Source organism: Armigeres subalbatus, chromosome 3, assembly GCF_024139115.2.
Source record: "Armigeres subalbatus isolate Guangzhou_Male chromosome 3, GZ_Asu_2, whole genome shotgun sequence".
NCBI lineage: Eukaryota > Metazoa > Arthropoda > Insecta > Diptera > Culicidae > Armigeres > Armigeres subalbatus.
Window position 1 is genome coordinate 285,850,344 of NC_085141.1, and position 20,864 is coordinate 285,871,207.

The window sequence follows — 20,864 nt, forward strand, 5'->3', positions numbered from 1 at the left end:
GAAGATTCTACTGAATGCGGGCGTCCCACCACGCAGAATTGTGATCATTACGATCAACAATAACACTATTCTTCTTGTGGGCGTCCCACCAACGCAGAGGAAGTCCCACCACGCAGAATTGTGATCATTACGATCCACAATAACACCATTCTTCTTGCGGGCGTCCCACCAACGCAGAGGAAGATTCTACTGAATGCGGGCGTCCCACCACGCAGAATTGTGATCATTACGATCCACAATAACACCATTCTTCTTGCGGGCGTCCCACCAACGCAGAGGAAGAATCTACTGAATGCGGGCGTCCCACCACGCAGAATTGTGATAATTACGATCCACAATAACACCATTCTTCTTGCGGGCGTCCCACCAACGCAGAGAAAGAAACACTTAAATGTGGGCGTCTTTTCACGCAGAACTGTAATACATCTACAGCTACACCAATCAAACTCTTTTTGATGAACTATCGCGTCCACATATTTTTCTAATGATAGATCAAAAACATTCAAACTCCAATTTATTTGTTAGTCATAACAATATTAGCCATCAACAATATTCACCTAATCGAAATATTGCTAATCAATTGCAATTAACTTAATTCACGCGATGTTATAGGAATTTTCTATCACAGCATTATTCCATTTCAATATATTTAGATACAAGTGCGATTGTTATTGCGTGTTCTTGATAAATAAAGCTATTGTAATCAAGAAGAAAACTTTGAAACATTTTGTTTGAAAATGACAACACTGAAATTATAAGACATAGGAGAAATGTTGTATGTGAATTCATCTCTTCTTGGAACAATGAAATAAAGCACCAATTTCATCGGATCTTTTTGCTATCGACAGTGTACACTGCTAAAAGAATCACAAAAATAATAATAAACCAACCAATTTCTTTTTATTTCTATGGTTTTGATTGGATGAACATTTGGCTATAAATAACTGGCACAGTTACCCTAGTTAAAAAAATAAAAACTTGTAAACTGTAAATTATGGAATAATCATTTCTCATTGGTGTATTATAAAGTTTCAGACTACTTACAGAAAATCACTCCTATATTCGTTATTACTTTTTTCGGATTTACCAAACGTTTTTTTCGTGTGTATCGATAATCACACTTCTATTTATAAAAAAAATCTATACTTATACTGGATCGTGTTGGATCGTGAAATCGACATTTGAATCTTTGTTTACAAAAGCAGATAAGTCGTTTTGAAAATTTTGTCTTGGATTGTCTTAATAGTCATAGCGAGTTCTATAACTCATGCAAGGATGTCCGAAAAAAAACTCTTGGAATCCGAAAGGACCTGCGTAAAGTCCCTGAAACTCAGTTTTTGTCCTACCCACGTCTCGGAACATGACCGCGCCTCTGGTTTCTTGTTAATGATATGGAATATAGTTGATTACGCAAGATATAAAACTAGGATAGGCTTTTTCATTTGAATAAAAAAATATCTACTGCAGTAATTTGACCGTTCCAATCTGAACACTTTTCAATTTGAACTTCGTTAATTTGTAATTCGTTAAAATTAAAATGGAGCACGGACCATGAAATCAAACAAAACAGCAAAAAAGTCCACTAGAGATGAGTTATATATCAAGAAGTTACTAGAAGTTTAAATTGAAAATTAACTCCGATGATTTGAATGCTGTATCGCTCAAACCACCGGAACTTCTTATATTTTTTTGGATGAACTAACGAGCCGTTCAAATGAGTCGGCTCATTTTAGTGAACGCTTGGCTCAGAGCCGCTCATCGGAATGAACCGTTTTGCCCATCACTAATATAAACGAATTCATCAACAAAAATCTGAAGGGTTATGTACAAGACATGACCGCCCAACGTAAACTACTGGAGGTCGGATAACAAAATCGTTCAAAAAAGTCACTTATAATTCAGTTTTATTGTTCTCACAGATACATTAAATCTATTCTACAAGGATTATATGTAGCTGAAACAGTGATACATTCTCATCCCCATCTGACCCTGACGACGGTACGATAACTTAAAATTTTGCTGATTTTGCTTTTTTGTTTTTTGGTTTTTTTTGTATCATTGCTGATTTTGTTCTTAGTGTGGTTAATGCAGCTAAAGGTTAATTTAATACCAAATTTTCAAAAAATCAAGATATATAGTTGGAACGCCTTCGATAAATAAACGTTGCGGATGGGAAAAGGGGGTGCTACTCTAATGTTCTTATTTGAAAATGTAATAGAAATGTAAGCAATTCAATACCAAATTTTTAAAACGACTTATCTGCTTTTGTAAACAAAGATTCAAACGTCGACTTGACAAATCTGACAGCACGCCCACGCAAACCAACACCATCAACAGGTAGCAGAAGCCTTTACCTACGGATTGATGGTGTTGGTTTGCGTGGGAGTTCTATCAGATTCGTCAAATCGACGTTTGAATCTTTGTTCACAAAAGCAGATAAGTCGTTTTGTAAATTTGGTATTGAATTGCTTACATTTTCTTTACATTTTCGAAAAAGAAGCCTTAGAGTAGCACCCTTTTTTCCCACTAGCAACGTTTATTTATCGAAGGCGTGTTCCGACTATATATCTTGCCTTGTCATAAGACGAGTTTGTACAATCCCATTGATTTCTTATTATCTTGATTTTTTATACATCACTAGTGTAGTAATATATAGGTTGAAATAGTGGAGTACGATTATCAAATATGCAGAAATACTATTTTGAAATAAAAATAACTGATAATGATGGTAAAAGAAATTTGAATAATTTTTCGAGAGTGTCCATTGATGTGTGACATAGAAAGTCTAATGACGAAATGTCAGATGATCAAGAAAAAATGATGCATATGATGTCGTTCCGAACGATGAATCACCTATGCATCACTAGCGTTACATGGTCATGATATCCCAAGCAGCACAAGTTGAGCCAATCTTGTTGCAGTAACCATATTGTGACAGAATCCGGTCATATATAAGTTACTGTGATCGATGTGCAATATGTTTGTTGCTGGGAGTGTATACTGGTGAGTGCATGTACCACGATTAAGCGATTTTACGACAGATGCGAGATGATACGCACCGGCCCTGGGCCTTGCAAAAAGTCTCTGCTCTGGCTACGGACAAGCAGGTGCCTCTGTCCAATGGTAGTCAGAGCCAAGATTTTTTTATGTACAGGTTATCCGACTTGTCAATATCCCCAACTCAGCCATCTTGGATTTTTGTATGGAATTTATGCTCGCTTGTTTACGTTTTGCACTGAAAATGTATGTTTCCCCCCCGCGCTGGTTATTCCCATCTACTGACGAAGTCGGATAACCTGTACATAAAAAAAATCTTGGTCAGAGCATCGAGCCATCACGGTGGAGGAATACGAGCCTTGGACCTTTGGTAGAATCTCCGCCCTCTGTTAGTTGGAGTGTCGAGGCATCGCTGGCGAAGAAGGGATAGTCGTATTGTCGAATCCGACAAAGAAGCGCTAGTCGATAAAGCCCGGTTGCGAGAACTAGAAATCAACAAATACTAGCCAAGTACCGTTTCGACTCAAATTCCGAACATGAATCATATTTCGAACACTAGCTTTAAATGCCCATTTTGACTTTATTCGTGTAATATTCTCCACAGGAGCTTGAATTCGTTTGTTATCTTGATCCTCAATGCGGAAAACCAATGACAGTTTTAATTTTAGGGCGCTAAAACGCCAGTGTTCGGAATATGAGTCATGCATACGAGTCATGTTCGGGATTTGAGTCAGAACGGTACCAAAAACCAAGTCATTCGGTTGAGATGCGCCAGAGTAGTAAACGTTGCGGACGGGAATAGGGTATGTGTGCTATTTTATTACAATCTAACTCCCACTATCTGGCAGTGGCATTATGGATAACATATTATTAATATAATTGCATATAATTGCGGTCACTGCTCTGGCTCTACTTTTTGTGCCAAACACTGAACGACGGCCGAAATGAGACTCACGTTGCGAACGGGAATAGGAGGTACTGCCAAAGTGGTCCAATACCCTAGCTTAATGTTGATAATAAAAAGTTTCAATAAAACTGGCAAATTGGTGGATAGTTTCCGAGTGGATTAATATATAAATCTTAAAAATCCATCGAAAGATGAATGCGCTATCAACATTCAAAATCTTACATGATTTCGTGACGGTCTCGGATTTGGAAATTTTCATTTGTCACCCTGTATCCGAGTCTTCCCCTTAGACGTAGTTTACGTCAAAAATGCATCATAGTATGCATCTCCTGGTAACGCATTTGAATAAACAAACATGGGGCGTAAATGTGAAGTTTATTTCTGTCCGCACAGCGAGACCAAAAATGAAGGTAGATCGTTTTACCGGTTCCCTCGTGGGAAAGATAGGTATTATATTATAATTTGAAAGAAATACTTGTTTTTAAAACATATTCATATTCTCATATATGTTCAAGATGGGTAGTAAGCTGTAACTCTATTGAACTCGAGAAAACTTATGTGGAGGGAGGTCCAGAAGCCATAAATAAGTTGAAGTTGAAGTTGAAAGTAGAAGAGCATCTTGAAAATAAGTATTTCCTAAATTGTGAGCTACCATCGAAAGGGTTAGTATTAAGCCTGCTATAGCCTTCTATAGAAAATAAATAAATCATAAATATATGGAAAACAAATAATTTTAAGGTTGCGTAACGATGCTGTACCACCCGCACTAAAACTTGATCCACCCGATAACTGGAATTCTACCAGCAATAATGACGGTCGTGACACCGGACTGAATCCCATTGACAATAAAGATGACATCGAGTATCAAAATGCAGAGTATTTAGAAAAATCGTACTCTACAGATGAGCATTATGAAGATATCGAATATCTTCAAGGCCCTTCAGAAAATGCAGCATACGAAATGTCTATGCCAAGTGAATGGCCAGATTTCTCAAATAAAATTATGTGTCCTAAGGCAGGTTCTACGATTGAATGTGTAAAATATAGGTTTAGTTAATTATAGTTTTTATTAGAAGACGGACAATCCAGTTACGCATAATTCAAAGGTAATACCAGTTGACCTTTACCCAAAAAATGACAACGTTTTCGCCAGAAGTGCAGATGTAGATTATGAATCTCTCTAAGCGAAAGAAATGGCAAAAGAACTATGTAAAGGATCTTCATAGTTCTCTGCGGAACGTGGAAAGGAAGAGTGAATGGAGAAAAAAGTCAGCTATGGCCCGAAGAGAAGCTTTCATCCATATGCGTTATTGGCTGAAGATTAATTTAAAAACAGAAAATGGAAGATGCCAACATTGCCAACCTTGTGCGTGCTGATCCAGTGCTACATAACTGTCTACTGACAAAATTAAAAAGCCTAAGGGCCGTCGTTATGTTCCTGCATCGAAGAAATTTGCAATTGGAGCGTACATAGCAAGTCCTGCGGGCTACCAGTACATACAGCGATCAAACATTCTGAGTTTACCTCATAAAATGAGTATTCATCGATGGCAACCCACCGTTCTTTTGAATCCGAGCAAAGTTATAATTAATCGATTCGCAGCTAAAACGAGGAAGTATTCTAAAAAAGAAAAAGCAGTTGCAATATGTATGGACGGTATGTCTATAAAACCGGAGCTGATATATTACAAAATGTTAATGAATTCGATTTATTTAATTTCCTTGACATTGTTGAATTTCTATCATCGATCGTTACCAGTCCTCCGTAATACAAAAACATGACACGAATACTGTTGATATGCGAATAAATGCGCTGAGCTGGAACCCATATTGTTTCAGGTGCATTTAATGGAGACCACCAATAAGGCGAAATCAAAAGATTGAATCGAGAGACGAATCGTCACCGCTAGGTGGATTAATCTGTGTGCCCATCATGACGAAAAAATGTGTTGCTCCTGGGTGTGGAGCGAATTCAAAAACAGATGGAGCCATGTTTATTGGTTTGCTCAGAGTGTATGTAAATAAGAGTGGCGACACTGTCAGAATTGGAACAAAATTCATCTGTCATTCCCATACAAAATCTTGTTCCAAACGAGCAGGAGACCTGTCAAATGCGGCACATGTCGCCACTCTTAATTACATACACTCTGGGTTTGCTACAGTAGTCGACTCGATGCTATCGCTTCAATGGTCATATCAAGACAAAATTTTCAAAACGACTTATCTGCTTTTGTAAACAAAGATTCAAACGACGATTTGACGAATCTGATAGCTCTCCCAAGCAAACCAACACCATCAACAGGAAGCGGAAACCTTCACCTACCTATTGATAGTGTTGGTTTGCGTGGGTGAGCTATCAGATTCGTCAAATCGTCGTTCGAATCTTTGTTTACAAAAGCAGATAAGTCGTTTTGAAAATTTTGTCTTGATATAAATGGATAGCTGCTTTGGGATTTCGCCCAACGTATCCAACAAAAAAAACGAACAGTGGGTAATGTCTGTGACATAACCGCGAAGTGGACGTAGGACTTGACTTGACCATGCCTTTGAAGATTATAATATATCCAAATCTCTCACGTCACCTAATTTGTATAAAACATCGGCGATAACAGCCCAAACATTATTATAACAATTTTCATGAGCAATATAGGAAAAAATATCTCAAAAAGAAAAGCACTCAATCGATCTTTCATCTAATAGTGGAATTTTTTGTGATATATTTCATTATATGTCACAGTTCTTGTTATGTAACGGTTATGAAAAAATCTTGAGAATCTGCTATTCGCGTATAACATTTTATCTCTAGAGTATTTTAGAATTTTTAAGAACTCTTTAGTAAGTCTATCAATGGCTCTCAGAAGAACCGTATGCTTTGAAAATAAACATTTTATATGTCCATCTGTTGCGTCATGTTGCAGTGGATTGTAAAACTAATGTTGGGTGCTCTGGGTGGAGCGCGAAACCAAAGCTGTCTTCATGCAGTGTAGGTATGTGCCGACGTGTGTTGTTTCTCCAGATGGAACCAGTGGGATACGAACTGCCGACCGATAAATCGGTGACCAATTGCGAGCATTATCATTATCTTTCTTGGCCCTGATAAGGGCCGGAAATTAACTTTTTCATAGACAACTGGTTGACCGAAAGAGTTTCTTGTTCGAAACCAAAACACACACACGGTTTCTTCAAAAGCATCGCAATTCTTTCTCTTGCTTTTCTTCAGCTTGTCTCGGATCGATACTGATGCCGGCCGGCCTCGGCTCGATTCTGCTGCCGCTGCCGGTATCTGCTCGGGATTGCTACGTTGTCGGGTCTGTGGGGTGGATTGCTTCTGGAACTTCTTCTGTTGCTGTACTGGCTATGCTTCGGCTGATGTTGGCATCGACGCTGCCGGACCGAAAAAGTGGATAGTATGGACGATGCTGCCTTGCTAAAAGGAGTGAATGCTGTCGAATCGATATTACTGTTACTTGGCTTGTCACGGTCAGATTGAAAGGAAAAAAATCACGTTGCGCTATTTTATGCCTTCTCGTCAGACCCAGCAGCAGCTCATTCGCAGCTTCGACTGAAGGGCCTCCGAGTCCTTACGATATCGACTGAATAAGGAAATTATTTAACTCTTATAGCCTTGAAAAAGGCTGTTTGTTTCGGCTTGGTCCAACTAATAAGAAGGACTGAATGCTCTGTAAGCGAATGCACTTTTCTTTTATACTTAATTTTGAATCGTTTCTGCTTCCCGATTGGTCGGCCAATCAGTGAGCGTCTTGTAGCCCGTTCCTTTGTCAGCCAAAGTGTCATCATCAGCAACGCGTTCGTGATGGGCTTCTTCTTCTTTCTTCTTGTTGCTCGCTGCTGGCGTATATTTCCTAACGGGACTTTTCGCACGGTACAGGCCACAAGCCAGTCAATCGAGCTAAGAATTGCTGTTCAGGTGGGAAGTGCGGAAAATTTAGGATTGGTAGCTTGGGAGAACATTCAGTCACGTTCGCTTTGTGCGCGAACAGTATCAAACAATGTTTTTGTATATAAATCGATTGATAGCTTTTCATTTTGAGGTATCTTTTTTAAATTGCTCACGAAAACTGTTATAATAATGTTTGGGCAGTTATCACCGATTTATTTATCTAAATTAGATTATGTGAGAAATTTGGACATATTAAGTGTCTTTAAAGGCATGGTCAAGTCTAGTTTATCGTCCACTTCGCGGTCACAGTTCTTGTTATGTCACGGTTATAAAAAATCTTGAAAATCTGCTATTCGCGTATAACATTTTATCTCTAGAATATTGGATTTGACACCCAAGTAGATTTTCTAACGCGGAGGGTATTTAAAACTTTGATATTATATATATCAGTGGCTCTCAGAAGTACCGTTTGCTTCAGAGAAATACATTTTCTATCTCCATCTGTTGCGTCATGTTGCAGCGGACTGTAAGGCTGATGCTGGGTGCTCCTGGGTGAAGCGCAAAACCAAAGCTGTCTTCATGCAGCGTATCCGCTTGAAGTGTGCTGTTTCTTCAATGGAACCAGCGGGATGCGAATTGCCTTAATGCAGCATGCGACGAACCAGTGACGAATGCCACCCAATTGCGAAAATTATTATTAACTCTCTTGGCCCTGATAAGGGCCGAAAATTAACTCCTTTCGGGGAACTGGTTGACCGAGGGGGTTTCTTTACTCGAAACCAAAACATACACACACGTGATTTATTCAAGAACATTGCAGTTCTTTCTCTTGATTTTCTTCATCTTGTTTCGGCTCGATACCAATGCCGGCCGGTCTCGGCTCAACACTGATGCCGGTCGGCCTCAGCTCTTCATTGATGCAGGCTAGTTTCGGCTCGACTCTGCTGCTGCTGCCGGTATCTCCTCGGCATTGCTGCGGTGTCGGGTCTGTAAAATGGGCTGCTTCTGGAACATTTTCTGCGGCTGTACTGGCATGCTTTGGCTGATGGTGGCCTCGGCGCTGCCGATGCTTGATGAACAGAATGATGTTCTGAACAGAATGAGAAGGAAAAATTGCGTCACCCTCTTTTATGGCTTATTTTGGTGCGCAGTTGCAGCTTATCCGCTAGCGTCTGCACCCATCAGAATCAAGCGAACAAATGACGCGAGGAACAAGCGGCACCCATATTTATAGGTTTCAGTGCAGTCAATGTTTTGCTTCGAAAACAGTTTTAGGCCTATTGAAACAAGTTTTTCGGGTCATATCAAGTATGAATATGAAAGGCATACTTAAGATCTGTCGATTAAGGGGTTTTCCGAAGAGATCCGTTCGCTGGGACAAACGCTATTATCATTCAAAATCTTTCAACACAGCGTAACGCGGTCGATTTAGAAATATTGAAATGACACCCGGTATAGTGAAGAGAGACGTAAGTCCAACGTCAAAAAGTTATTTGCAATCAACATTTTGTTCAAGGTAAGCCTCAATCTAAATTTTGAAAAATGTACTGGCTCCACTGTGCGCATTGTGGAATTAATACGAGTAATTAAATGAAAAATAAAAAAATGTTTGAATAAAACAAAGATAAAAATATAATGTTACACGTAAACCGGCTCAAATAACCGATATGGGAAATGTCGACTGGATTCCATCTATCAATGTTCCAGCTTTAGTGGCAAAATCCGATACACTAGCATTAGCTTTATCGACAGGACTCGATAACTCTATAAATCATGAGCAAAATCTGACGCAATCATCTGACTCCACAAGCAGCTCTATAGTTCCATCTGACCATCATAGACCTGCTTACCAGCAAAGAAAAATCGTAGTCAAACAAAGTAGTTATCAGGATTATTTGTATTGAACACCTCTCTTCATTTACAGCGCCAACAAACCGATGTGAAAATCGAGTAGAACAAGACCACATCCGGCGTGGAGCGCAGCGAGCGAGATGGGCAGACCAGGTGCAAAACGACTTGGCGAGCGTGGGGCGTATTCGAGGATGGAGAGATGCGGTCTCGAACCGTGTATTGTGGCGTCAAATTGTTGATTCAGTGTTATCTATTTAGATGTAGACTAAATAAATGAAATGAAGACCACAGCCGAGTTGGAACAGCTTAAAAAAACTGTAGATTTTCTTCAAAACCAAGTAGACAAGGGGCGTCGTGGCTTGGCGTGGATTATGGATGACAATATGTGCAGACGACATACCGGAATTGGCCAGCTGTCTACTCTCAGAAGACTCTACCATTTTGTAGAACCTACTCTTTTTAACCCTGCTTGTCAATTGAAAAACCCGGTTGACTCCACGTAGCGTTGATGATATGATGCTTTTCTCGATTTAACACCCAAAAGGCCAAGCTCTTTGAGAAAGCGATTTTTGATTTTGAAAAAATCATAACTTTTTTATTTTTTGTCCAATCTTGATGAAATTTTGACACAAGGTCCAATTTTTATTCTAGTTTTGGCTGCACACTGAGTTTTTCGGAATTTCTGGATGGTTCCGGAATTATTCTAGATTCCCTTGGGGTACCAGCAAACTGGTGTTTGGGGTATTTCGCCAGTTACTCAATTTTTCTCCATTGAACCCATATCAAACAGTATAAAACAATATTGCCACACTAATAACGAGTCTCATAGCGATTTTTCCGAAAGTAAGTCTTCCATACGGACATCCCCAGGAAGCTTCCAGGGGTCCCCAGGGAACCTGTAATGGGGACAATTTAGATTTTGCTCCGAAACATGTCGTGCGACGGCTTTTTCTTCATAATTTTTCATGAATATACTCGCTGTTGTTATGAAAGTGGTCTATGGTCAATTTGGCCACTCTTGTGACGCCCGGAATGCCCCCAGGGAACCTGTAAAGGGGACAATTTCGATTTTGCTCCGAAACATGTCGTGCGACGGCTCTTTCTTCACAATTTTTCATGAATATACTCGCTGTGTTATAAAAGTGGTCTATGGTCAGTTTGGCCACTCTTGTGACGCCCGGAATGCCCCCAGGGAACATGTAAAGGGGACAATTTCGATTTTGCTCCGAAACATGTCGTGCGACGTCTCTTTCTTCACAATTTTTCATGAGTATACTCGCTGTTGTTATAAAAGTGGCCATTGGTCAGTTTGGCTACTCTCGTGACGCCCGGAATGCCCCCAAGGAACCTGTAAAGGGGACAATTTCGATTTTGCTCCAAAACATGTCGTGTGATGGCTCTCTCTTTCACAATTTTCCATGAATATACTCGCTGATGTTATAAAAGTGGTCTATGGTCAGTTTGGCCACTCTTGTGATGCCCGGAATGCCCCCAGGGAACCTTTAAAGGGGACAATTTTGATTTTGCTCCGAAACATGTCGTGTGACGGCTCTTTCTTCACAATTTTTCATGAATATACTCGCTGTTGTTATAAAAGTAGTCTATGGTCAGTTTGACCACTCTTGTGACGCCCGAAATACCCCCAAGAAACCTGTAAAGGGGATAATTTCGATTTTGCTCCGAAATATAACACGACGACTCTTTCTACACAATTTGTTAAGAATATACTCGCTGTTCTTACAAAAATGGTCATTGGACAGTTTGGCCATTCTTGGGACACCCGGAATGCTCCCAAGGAACATTTAAATGGGACAATTTCGATCTTGCTCCGAAACATGTCGTCAACTGAGGCGAAAAGTGCTATGGCGAAAAAAACAATTTCTCGTGTCAAGTCTGCTACTGAAAAAAATGAACTATAGACCTGGGTGCTGCTGAAAGAGTCGTCTTTTTGATCTCAAGCGAGTGAAGGGGTGTTTTGAAAATATTCCCATGAGCAAACATATTTTGCAGTTACTTAGTAGTTGTCAAAAATTTCTCGCTCTTAAGATTTATCTTTCACACGCCTGAGCCTACCAAATAAACGAACTTGCAAAGATTTATCTTTTCATGCTGCATGAGGGCGCACAAATACGCGATACTCGACAAATTGATTTTATTCGAACCTTCCAGCTATAGACTAAAAATCAGCTAAGGCGATAAAACCTGTAGAAATACATAATTTATTTGAAAAAGACTCACAGGAATAAAATATGTTGTCCAAATACACAATATTCTGTAATATGTAACATAGACTGAAAAACAAATGCTGTAATAATATGTTCAAGTTCATGAAAAGTTAGTACGTACCCCCAACTCGATTTTCCAGCAGTCAGTTCAGCGGATACGGGCATCGATTTTTTTTAACTAATTGGTGCTTCCGTTGCAAGCAGTTTATCCTCCAACGGGATTCGAAATTCGAGTCTTTCAATTATTTGCAGAGTAACATTAATTATGTTTTATTTCTGAGACTGCTGTTGGTAACGAGGACTAAATACGATATATCGTAAACCGTAACACACTACGTCAAAGTGATTACCGTGCTAAGGGAAAAAAATATATGTATGTATGAATGCCATCATTATTTTCAATAAACTTTCACACAGTTCTGTTTTTTCTTGAATATCTGAAACATAATAATTCTGCTTCTCAGATTCCGCAGTAAGGGTCTGTTCTCAAATTACGTAACGCTTTTGGGGGGGGGGGGGTCCAACTTGCGTTATACTTTGTTACACTAAAAGGTGGGAGAGGGGGTGGGTGCTACCAAATGTTACGCATAACGCGAATGAAAATTTATTTGAATGTCTATTTTTTAATCACTGATTGAAGTAATTGCTGTTTATCGTATATTGGCGACATAGCGGGACTGATATGTGTAAAAATACTAAAAGGACGTTGTATTTCTCGACACCACAATTCCACAAAACTATCTAAATGGTTATGATCGCAAATTCTATTTTCGTTTCTACTAGCTGCATTCTTGATATCCTTGATTTTTGATCATGTGCCGTCCCTATTCTAACAGTGTTAAAAAAATACCAAAACCCAAATCCTTCAGAGAAAGAAAAAAAAAACTGCCTTTAAAATTTTTACAGTTACGCGTTAAGTGGAGAGGGAGGGGGTACCAAAATTGTTACTTTTTGTTACGAGGGGGAGGGAGGGGGTAAAAAACTCGGATTTTTGCGTTACGTAATTTGTGAACAGCTCCTAAGTCCTGGTTGAAAATTTACTTTTCCTCCGACTTCAAGACAGCTTCACTAGTTCTTTAAACTATTTCTATGTGTGCACATTTAGATTACTCCGAGGCTACTGCAAGCAGCGAAGAGCTAGTAGGATATCGTAAGGGACAATATACGGAATATCAGGTAGAAATGACAGAATGCTTCATTACTAATTCATAACTCCCATCACTTGTAACTATGAAATAATCAGCCATTGGCTGAGATTTTACTCTAAACATTCTAATGAATACCGTAATTCTACTTGCTTTCATATATGCTCACGATGTCAAGCGTGAATTATAGCCTGTTTCTATTTGTTCCTCTTTTGACTGGTGCCGCATCAAAATCAATGACTGTCATCGTCAAAATTCTTGGAATTCTATAATCCCATTGTATTGTATTATGTGGGCATCGATGAAACACAAAGTATTCGGTGATATATCATTTGCAGCCTTTCGCAAATAGAAGCCGGTTGCAACAGTATATAGATGCAAAAGGGCTTGTTTTTATCTGAATTTTAAATCTTACTTTTCTTCGTATCGATAAAATTTTCAAATCCAGTTGTCAAGCGATATTGAGATTGACCTGTTGTAAAAATGTAGAGCTTATTGGAGACGGATCTAGTCAACGTGCATTCTGATTTCGACGAATTCGTCTGTGATCTGAACAGCGACGAAGAGCTTTTTGAAGAGCATCCGTCTGCATACGAAGAGGATGAAACGACATTTTTAACAAATCAGGAGATTTTAAGTGGTCAACAAAGCGACTTTCCAAAGTTCGTAAAAATGATGCAAAACTTGAACGTGACAAAAGTTTCAATCTAAGTTTAAGTAAAATAAGTTCACCTAAAAAAGCATTTATGGAGTTTTTCGACGAGGAGACGAGTGATAGGTTAATGCTATACACAAATACGTAAGCTGCTGCAAGGAGTGATACCAATTATCGTCCCTCGACCACTTTTATAACAACAGCGAGTATATTCATGAAAAATTGTGAAGAAAGAGTCGTCACACGACATGTTTCGGAGCAAAATCGAAATTGTGCTCTTTACAGGTTCCCTAAGGGCATTCCGGGCATCACAAGAGTGGCCAAACTGGCCATAGACCACTTTTATAACAATATCGAGTATATTCTTAACAAATTGTGAAGAAAGAGCCGTCGCACGACATGTTTCGGAGCAAAATCGAAATTGTCCCCTTGACAGGTTCCCTGGGGGCATTCCGGGCGTCACAAGAGTGGCCAAACTGACCATAGACCACTTTTATAACAACATCGAGTATATTCATGAAAAATTGTGAATAAAGAGCCGTCGCACGACATGTTTCGGAGCAAAATCGAAATTGTCCCCTTTACAGGTTCCCTGGGGGCATTCCGGGCGTCACAAGAGTGGCCAAACTGACCATAGACCACTTTTATAACAATAGCGAGTATATTCATGAAAAATTGTGAAGAAAGAGCCGTCGCACGACATGTTTCGGAGCAAAATCGAAATTGTCCCCTTTACAGGTTCCCTGGGGGCATTCCGGGCGTCACAAGAGTAGCCAAACTGACCACAGACCACTTTTATAACAATAGCGAGTATATTCATGAAAAATTGTGAAGAAAGAGCCGTCGCACGACATGTTTCGGAGCAAAATCGAAATTGTCCCCTTTACAGGTTCCCTGGGGGCATTCCGGGCGTCACAAGAGTGGCCAAACTGACCACAGACCACTTTTATAACAAAAGCGAGTATATTCATGAAGAATTGTGAAGAAAGAGCCGTCGCACGACATGTTTCGGAGCAAAATCGAAATTGTCCCCTTTACAGGTTCCCTGGGGGCATTCCGGGCGTCACAAGAGTGGCCAAACTGACCACAGACCACTTTTATAACAATAGCGACTATATTCATGAAAAATTGTGAAGAAAGAGCCGTCGCACGACATGTTTCGGAGCAAAATCGAAATTGTCCCCTTTACAGGTTCCCTGGGGGCATTCCGGGCGTCACAAGAGTGGCCAAACTGACCACAGACCACTTTTATAACAATAGCGAGTATATTCATGAAAAATTGTGAAGAAAGAGCCGTCGCACGACATGTTTCGGAGCAAAATCGAAATTGTCCCCTTTACAGGTTCCCTGGGGGCATTCCGGGCGTCACAAGAGTGGCCAAATTGACCATAGACCACTTTTATAACAACAGCGAGTATATTCATGAAAAATTGTGAAGAAAGAGCCGTCGCACGACATGTTTCGGAGAAAAATCGAAATTGTCCCCTTTACAGGCTCCCTGGGGGCATTTCGGGCATCACAAGAGTGGCCAAACTGACCATAGACCACTTTTATAACAACAGCGAGTATATTCATGAAAAATTGTGAAGAAAGAGCCGTCACACAACATGTTTTGGAGCAAAATCGAAATTGTCCCCTTTACAGGTTCCCTGGGGGCATTCCGGGCATCACAAGAGTGGCCAAACTGACCATAGACCACTTTTATAACAACAGCGAGTATATTCATGAAAAATGGTGGAGAAAGAGCCGTTGCACGACATGTTTCGGAGCAAAATCGAAATTGTCCCCTTTACAGGTTCCCTGGGGGCATTCCGGGCGTCACAAGAGTGGCCAAACTGACCATAGACCACTTTTATAACAATAGCGAGTATATTTATGAAAAATTGTGAAGAAAGAGCCGTCGCACGACATGTTTCAGAGCAAAACCGAAATTATCCCTTTACAGGTTCCCTGGGGGCGTTCCGGGCGTCACAAGAGTGGCCAAACTGACCATAGACCACTTTTATAACAATAGCGAGTATATTCATGAAAAATTGTGAAGAAAGAGCCGTCGCACGACATGTTTCGGAGCAAAATCGAAATTGTCCCCTTTACAGGTTCCCTGGGGGCATTCCGGGCGTCACAAGAGTGGCCAAACTGACCACAGACCACTTTTATAACAACAGCGAGTATATTCATGAAAAATTGTGAAGAAAGAGCCGTCGCACGACATGTTTCGGAGCAAAATCGAAATTGTCCCCTTTACAGGTTCCCTGGGGGCATTCCGGGCGTCACAAGAGTGGCCAAACTGACCACAGACCACTTTTATAACAAAAGCGAATATATTAATGAAAAATTGTGAACAAAGAGCCGTCGCACGACATGTTTCGGAGCAAAATCGAAATTGTCCCCTTTACAGGTTCCCTGGGGGCATTCCGGGCGTCACAAGAGTGGCCAAACTGACCACAGACCACTTTTATAACAATAGCGAGTATATTCATGAAAAATTGTGAAGAAAGAGCCGTCGCACGACATGTTTCGGAGCAAAATCGAAATTGTCCCCTTTACAGGTTCCCTGGGGGCATTTCGGGCGTCACAAGAGTGGCCAAATTGACCATAGACCACTTTTATAACAACAGCGAGTATATTCATGAAAAATTGTGAAGAAAGAGCCGTCGCACGACATGTTTCGGAGCAAAATCGAAATTGTCCCCTTTACAGGTTCCCTGGGGGCATTTCGGGCATCACAAGAGTGGCCAAACTGACCATAGACCACTTTTATAACAACAGCGAGTATATTCATGAAAATTTGGGAAGAAAGAGCCGTCACACAACATGTTTTGGAGCAAAATCGAAATTGTCCCCTTTACAGGTTCCCTGGGGGCATTCCGGGCGTCACAAGAGTGGCCAAACTGACCACAGACCACTTTTATAACAATAGCGAGTATATTCATGAAAAATTGTGAAGAAAGAGCCGTCGCACGACATGTTTCGGAGCAAAATCGAATTTGTCCCCTTTACAGGTTCCCTGGGGGCATTCCGGGCGTCACAAGAGTGGCCAAACTGACCACAGACCACTTTTATAACAATAGCGAGTATATTCATGAAAAATTGTGAAGAAAGAGCCGTCGCACGACATGTTTCGGAGCAAAATCGAAATTGTCCCCTTTACAGGTTCCCTGGGGGCATTCCGGGCGTCACAAGAGTGGCCAAATTGACCATAGACCACTTTTATAACAACAGCGAGTATATTCATGAAAAATTGTGAAGAAAGAGCCGTCGCACGACATGTTACGGAGCAAAATCAAAATTGTCCCCTTTACAGGTTCCCTGGGGGCATTCCGGGCATCACAAGAGTAGCCAAATTAGACCACTTTTATAACAACAGCGAGTATGTTCATGAAAAATTGTGAAGAAAGAGCCGTCGCACGACATGTTTTTGAGCAAAATCGAAATTGTCCCCTTTACAGATTCCCTGGGGGCATTCCGGGCGTCACAAGAGTGGCCAAATTGACCATAGACCACTTTTATAACAACAGCGAGTATATTCTTAACAAATTGTGAAGAAAGAGTCGTCGTGTTATATTTCGGAGCAAAATCGAAATTATCCCCTTTACAGGTTTCTTGGGGGTATTCCGGGCGTCACAAGAGTGGCCAAACTGACCATAGACCACTTTTATAACAACAGCGAGTATATTCATGAAAAATTGTGAAGAAAGAGCCGTCGCACGACATGTTTCGGAGCAAAATCGAAATTGTCCCCTTTACAGGTTCCCTGGGGGCATTCCGGGCATCACAAGAGTGGCCAAACTGACCATAGACCACTTTTATAACATCAGCGAGTATATTCATGGAAAATTGTGAAAGAGAGAGCCGTCACACGACATGTTTTGGAGCAAAATCGAAATTGTCCCCTTTACAGGTTCCTTGGGGGCATTCCGGGCGTCACGAGAGTAGCCAAACTGACCAATGGCCACTTTTATAACAACAGCGAGTATATTCATGAAAAATTGTGAAGAAAGAGACGTCGCACGACATGTTTCGGAGCAAAATCGAAATTGTCCCCTTTACAGGTTCCCTGGGGGCATTCCGGGCGTCACAAGAGTGGCCAAACTGACCATAGACCACTTTTATAACAACAGCGAGTATATTCATGAAAAATTGTGAAGAAAGAGCCGTCGCACGACATGTTTCTGAGCAAAATCGAAATTGTCCCCTTTACAGGTTCCCTGGGGGCATTCCGGGCGTCACAAGAGTGGCCAAATTGACCATAGACCACTTTTATAACAACAACGAGTATATTCATGAAAAATTGTGAAGAAAGAGCCGTCGCACGACATGTTTCGGAGCAAAATCTAAATTGTCCCCATTACAGGTTCCCTGGGGACATTTGGAAGCTTCCTGGGGATGTCCGTATGGAAGACTTACTTTCGGAAAAATTGCTATGAGACTCGTTATTAGTGTGGCAATATTGTTTTATACTGTTTGATATGGGTTCAATGGAGAAAAATTGAGTAACTGGCGAAATACCCCAAACACCAGTTTGCTGGTACCCCAAGGGAATCTGGAATAATTCCGGAACCATCCAGAAATTCCGAAAAACTCAGTGTGCAGCCAAAACTAGAATAAAAATTGGACCTTGTGTCAAAATTTCATCAAGATTGGACAAAAAATAAAAAAGTTATGATTTTTTCAAAATCAAAAATCGCTTTCTCAAAGAGCTTGGCCTTTTGGGTGTTAATATGATATAATATATCAAAATAATGGCCTACCTTACGGCGTTTGCAAACGCTTTTTAGCAAATCAACCAACCAACATTATATGGTTCAACGCACCATTTTCTTCATAAATTTCAAACGCAATATGAACGATCGCAAATAAATTCAATACAAGCATACCTTGATAGTACGTACATCTGCGTTATTTTAGTGTACGTACTATCGAAGCGAAAAAAATCCAAATGAAAAAAAAAAATGCTTTTTTGTTTATTCAGGAGTAGCAGAATGCTTATAAAACCACGCGGAAGCCAAAATTTCGATAGAAGGCTCTGAACTCTAAGCATATTTGTATTTGATATAGTACACAAGATACTAACAGGATCCAGATTTTTCTTGAAATGGTGCCTATGTGAGGTTTTTTTTTTACGAAATACTGTATTCTAATGCTTCTGTACATCCATAAATTACGGGACATTTGCAGGAGAAATTTTTTAAACATATGTTACACACCGCCAATGAAACAAAATTTATAATAATATTCACTTTAGGGTGGAAAGGAAGACATGTGTTGCTGGAATGGTTTTTATATTCATTTTTTGTCTTTAACAAAATTTAATCTTTAACAAAATTAAAATCGTTAACGAGATGCTTCTTATCAAATTTATAAAAAGCTTTTGTGAGGTATTGTTGTATTGGATTGTAATTTTATAACAAATGTAATAAAAAGGCTAATTAAAGGTAAAAGGTAAGAAGTTTCCTCTTTTATATACACTTCGAATGCTTATAAATTAAGGTATTTTCAAAACCATTCCCTATTATGATTCATGAAAGGATGAAAATAGTAGAGACATCTTTCATGGCTTTCATAGCTTTATTTAACAATATAATATAATAAACATAAACATATTCAACGATAGCAATATCAATAAAATTTATAGTAAGGCTTACACTTTTTTTACCATGACTCAGTGACTCTCTTACTTCGAGAGAATATTTGCTCTCTGGGATGAAACAATGTTAGGCACGTGTTCATCATCCTTGGTTTTAATTTATTCAAAGCTTTTTCAAAATCTAGATCGCTTACAAAAGAAAAATGCATTACTCTCGACTGATGCTCTTTAGCCCATTCAAAAAATGATTCAGCATCAGTGATAAGTTTGTCCCTGCTTGGTGACAGACTATACTTGTAAGCCGCACGCTTAATTGTTCCACCAACTCCATTGCAAGCACCTTTGCCATGAGATCTAGCATAGAAGTTCCATTCAATGTCAAAACCAAAATCCTCTTCGATGAAAGTCATATTAACAAAATTATGCTTGTTCTTATATTGACTTCCAGCTCATCTGTCCACATAAAAATCTTCTTTAAATCATCATATATATAAAAGCCCTGTTTGTCTGTCCGGTGACTAGCCAACCAATAGAGGTAATAAACTATAGAGGAAGATTGTCGCTGTCGTCACTGGCGAAACATCTTTTGCTGGCGAGGATAAAGCACTAAATGTCAACAAAGGAAAAAACAGTACGTTTTGACAGATAGGTACCCAACATGTTTGGGGACGATAACAATGGGAACCGCAGCGACAATAGTCCTCTATAGTTTATTACCTCTATTAGCCAACCAGACGCAGCACGCGGGGAAATTCTCACAACAAATAAAATATTTGACACTTCAATTCTTGTTTACTATCAGATGCAGAAAACAAAACCAGTGACAACCTTAGACAAACAAACACAGCATTTGATGAAAAAAAATTACAGACAATAGACTTTGAAAATATAGATTTTTTTTTTAAATGCAGAAAAGAATCTATCACCCTTAAAAATTGAAAAAAAAAACTTGCCATGGGCGCTATTGCGTCCACAAATAAACTAGTAGAGTAGAGTGGGGCAAGAGTACGCACTTAGTTTTCAATCGGTCATGTGGCCCTTATGAAGCAAGCTTCTGCATATAAAATCAGTGTCGATGATTCCCTTTATGTTACCCAGTGGAAAAAATATTGAAATTCTTGAGATTCGTTTTAGTAGAACCCTTATTGCAAGACAAGTGAAAAACGCACTCTTACCCCACCGGTGGGGTAAAAGTGCGCATCGGGTGTGGTAAGAGTACGCATTTATCCAATCATGTGCTTTTAGTATATATTAACACAAATAAAAGTTAATAACATTTAATTGATGTTTAATGAGCATATATTAGGGAATGTTTAAAGATTACGTAACTTTAAAAGGGGGAGGGGGTCCTAAAAATGTGCACTTTCATACGAAAAACCATTGTTTTTTTATATATACAAAAAACTACAGAGGTAAAAATATATATCTGGTTTCGCGTGGCATATACAAAGACATTTTCCTTAAAGAAAGTCCACCAATCTCGTAACGTAAAATTTGGCTATTTCATCGCCCCCCCCCCTTATCTTACACTATTTGTATGAATCCTCTAAAAATTATATGGATCGTCACACATCTCACAACCCCTCCCAGCAAAAC

At 39.8% G+C, this 20,864-nt stretch overlaps 1 protein-coding gene across 1 annotated transcript; it reads left to right on the plus strand.

Moving 5' to 3' along the window:
- Positions 1-4,240: 4,240 nt before the first annotated feature.
- LOC134222529 (uncharacterized) lies at positions 4,241-7,312 on the plus strand. Its single transcript, XM_062701683.1, has 4 exons — positions 4,241-4,351; positions 4,420-4,566; positions 4,643-4,923; positions 7,125-7,312. The coding sequence occupies exons 1-4, from the start codon at positions 4,260-4,262 to the stop codon at positions 7,310-7,312; spliced, it is 708 nt and encodes a 235-aa protein (XP_062557667.1). The 5' UTR covers positions 4,241-4,259.
- The last annotated feature ends 13,552 nt before the right edge of the window (positions 7,313-20,864 follow it).

What these genes read in the sequence shown, in the direction of transcription:
- LOC134222529 (XM_062701683.1), top strand. Translation starts at nt 4,260, where the DNA reads ATGGGGCGTAAATGTGAAGTTTATTTCTGTCCGCACAGCGAGACCAAA. An exon ending in TGTGAGCTACCATCGAAAGG is followed by an intron (nt 4,567 to 4,642) that starts GTTAGTATTAAG and finishes AATAATTTTAAG; the next exon opens with GTTGCGTAACGATGCTGTAC. An exon ending in AATTATGTGTCCTAAGGCAG is followed by an intron (nt 4,924 to 7,124) that starts GTTCTACGATTG and finishes GCTTTTCTTCAG; the next exon opens with CTTGTCTCGGATCGATACTG.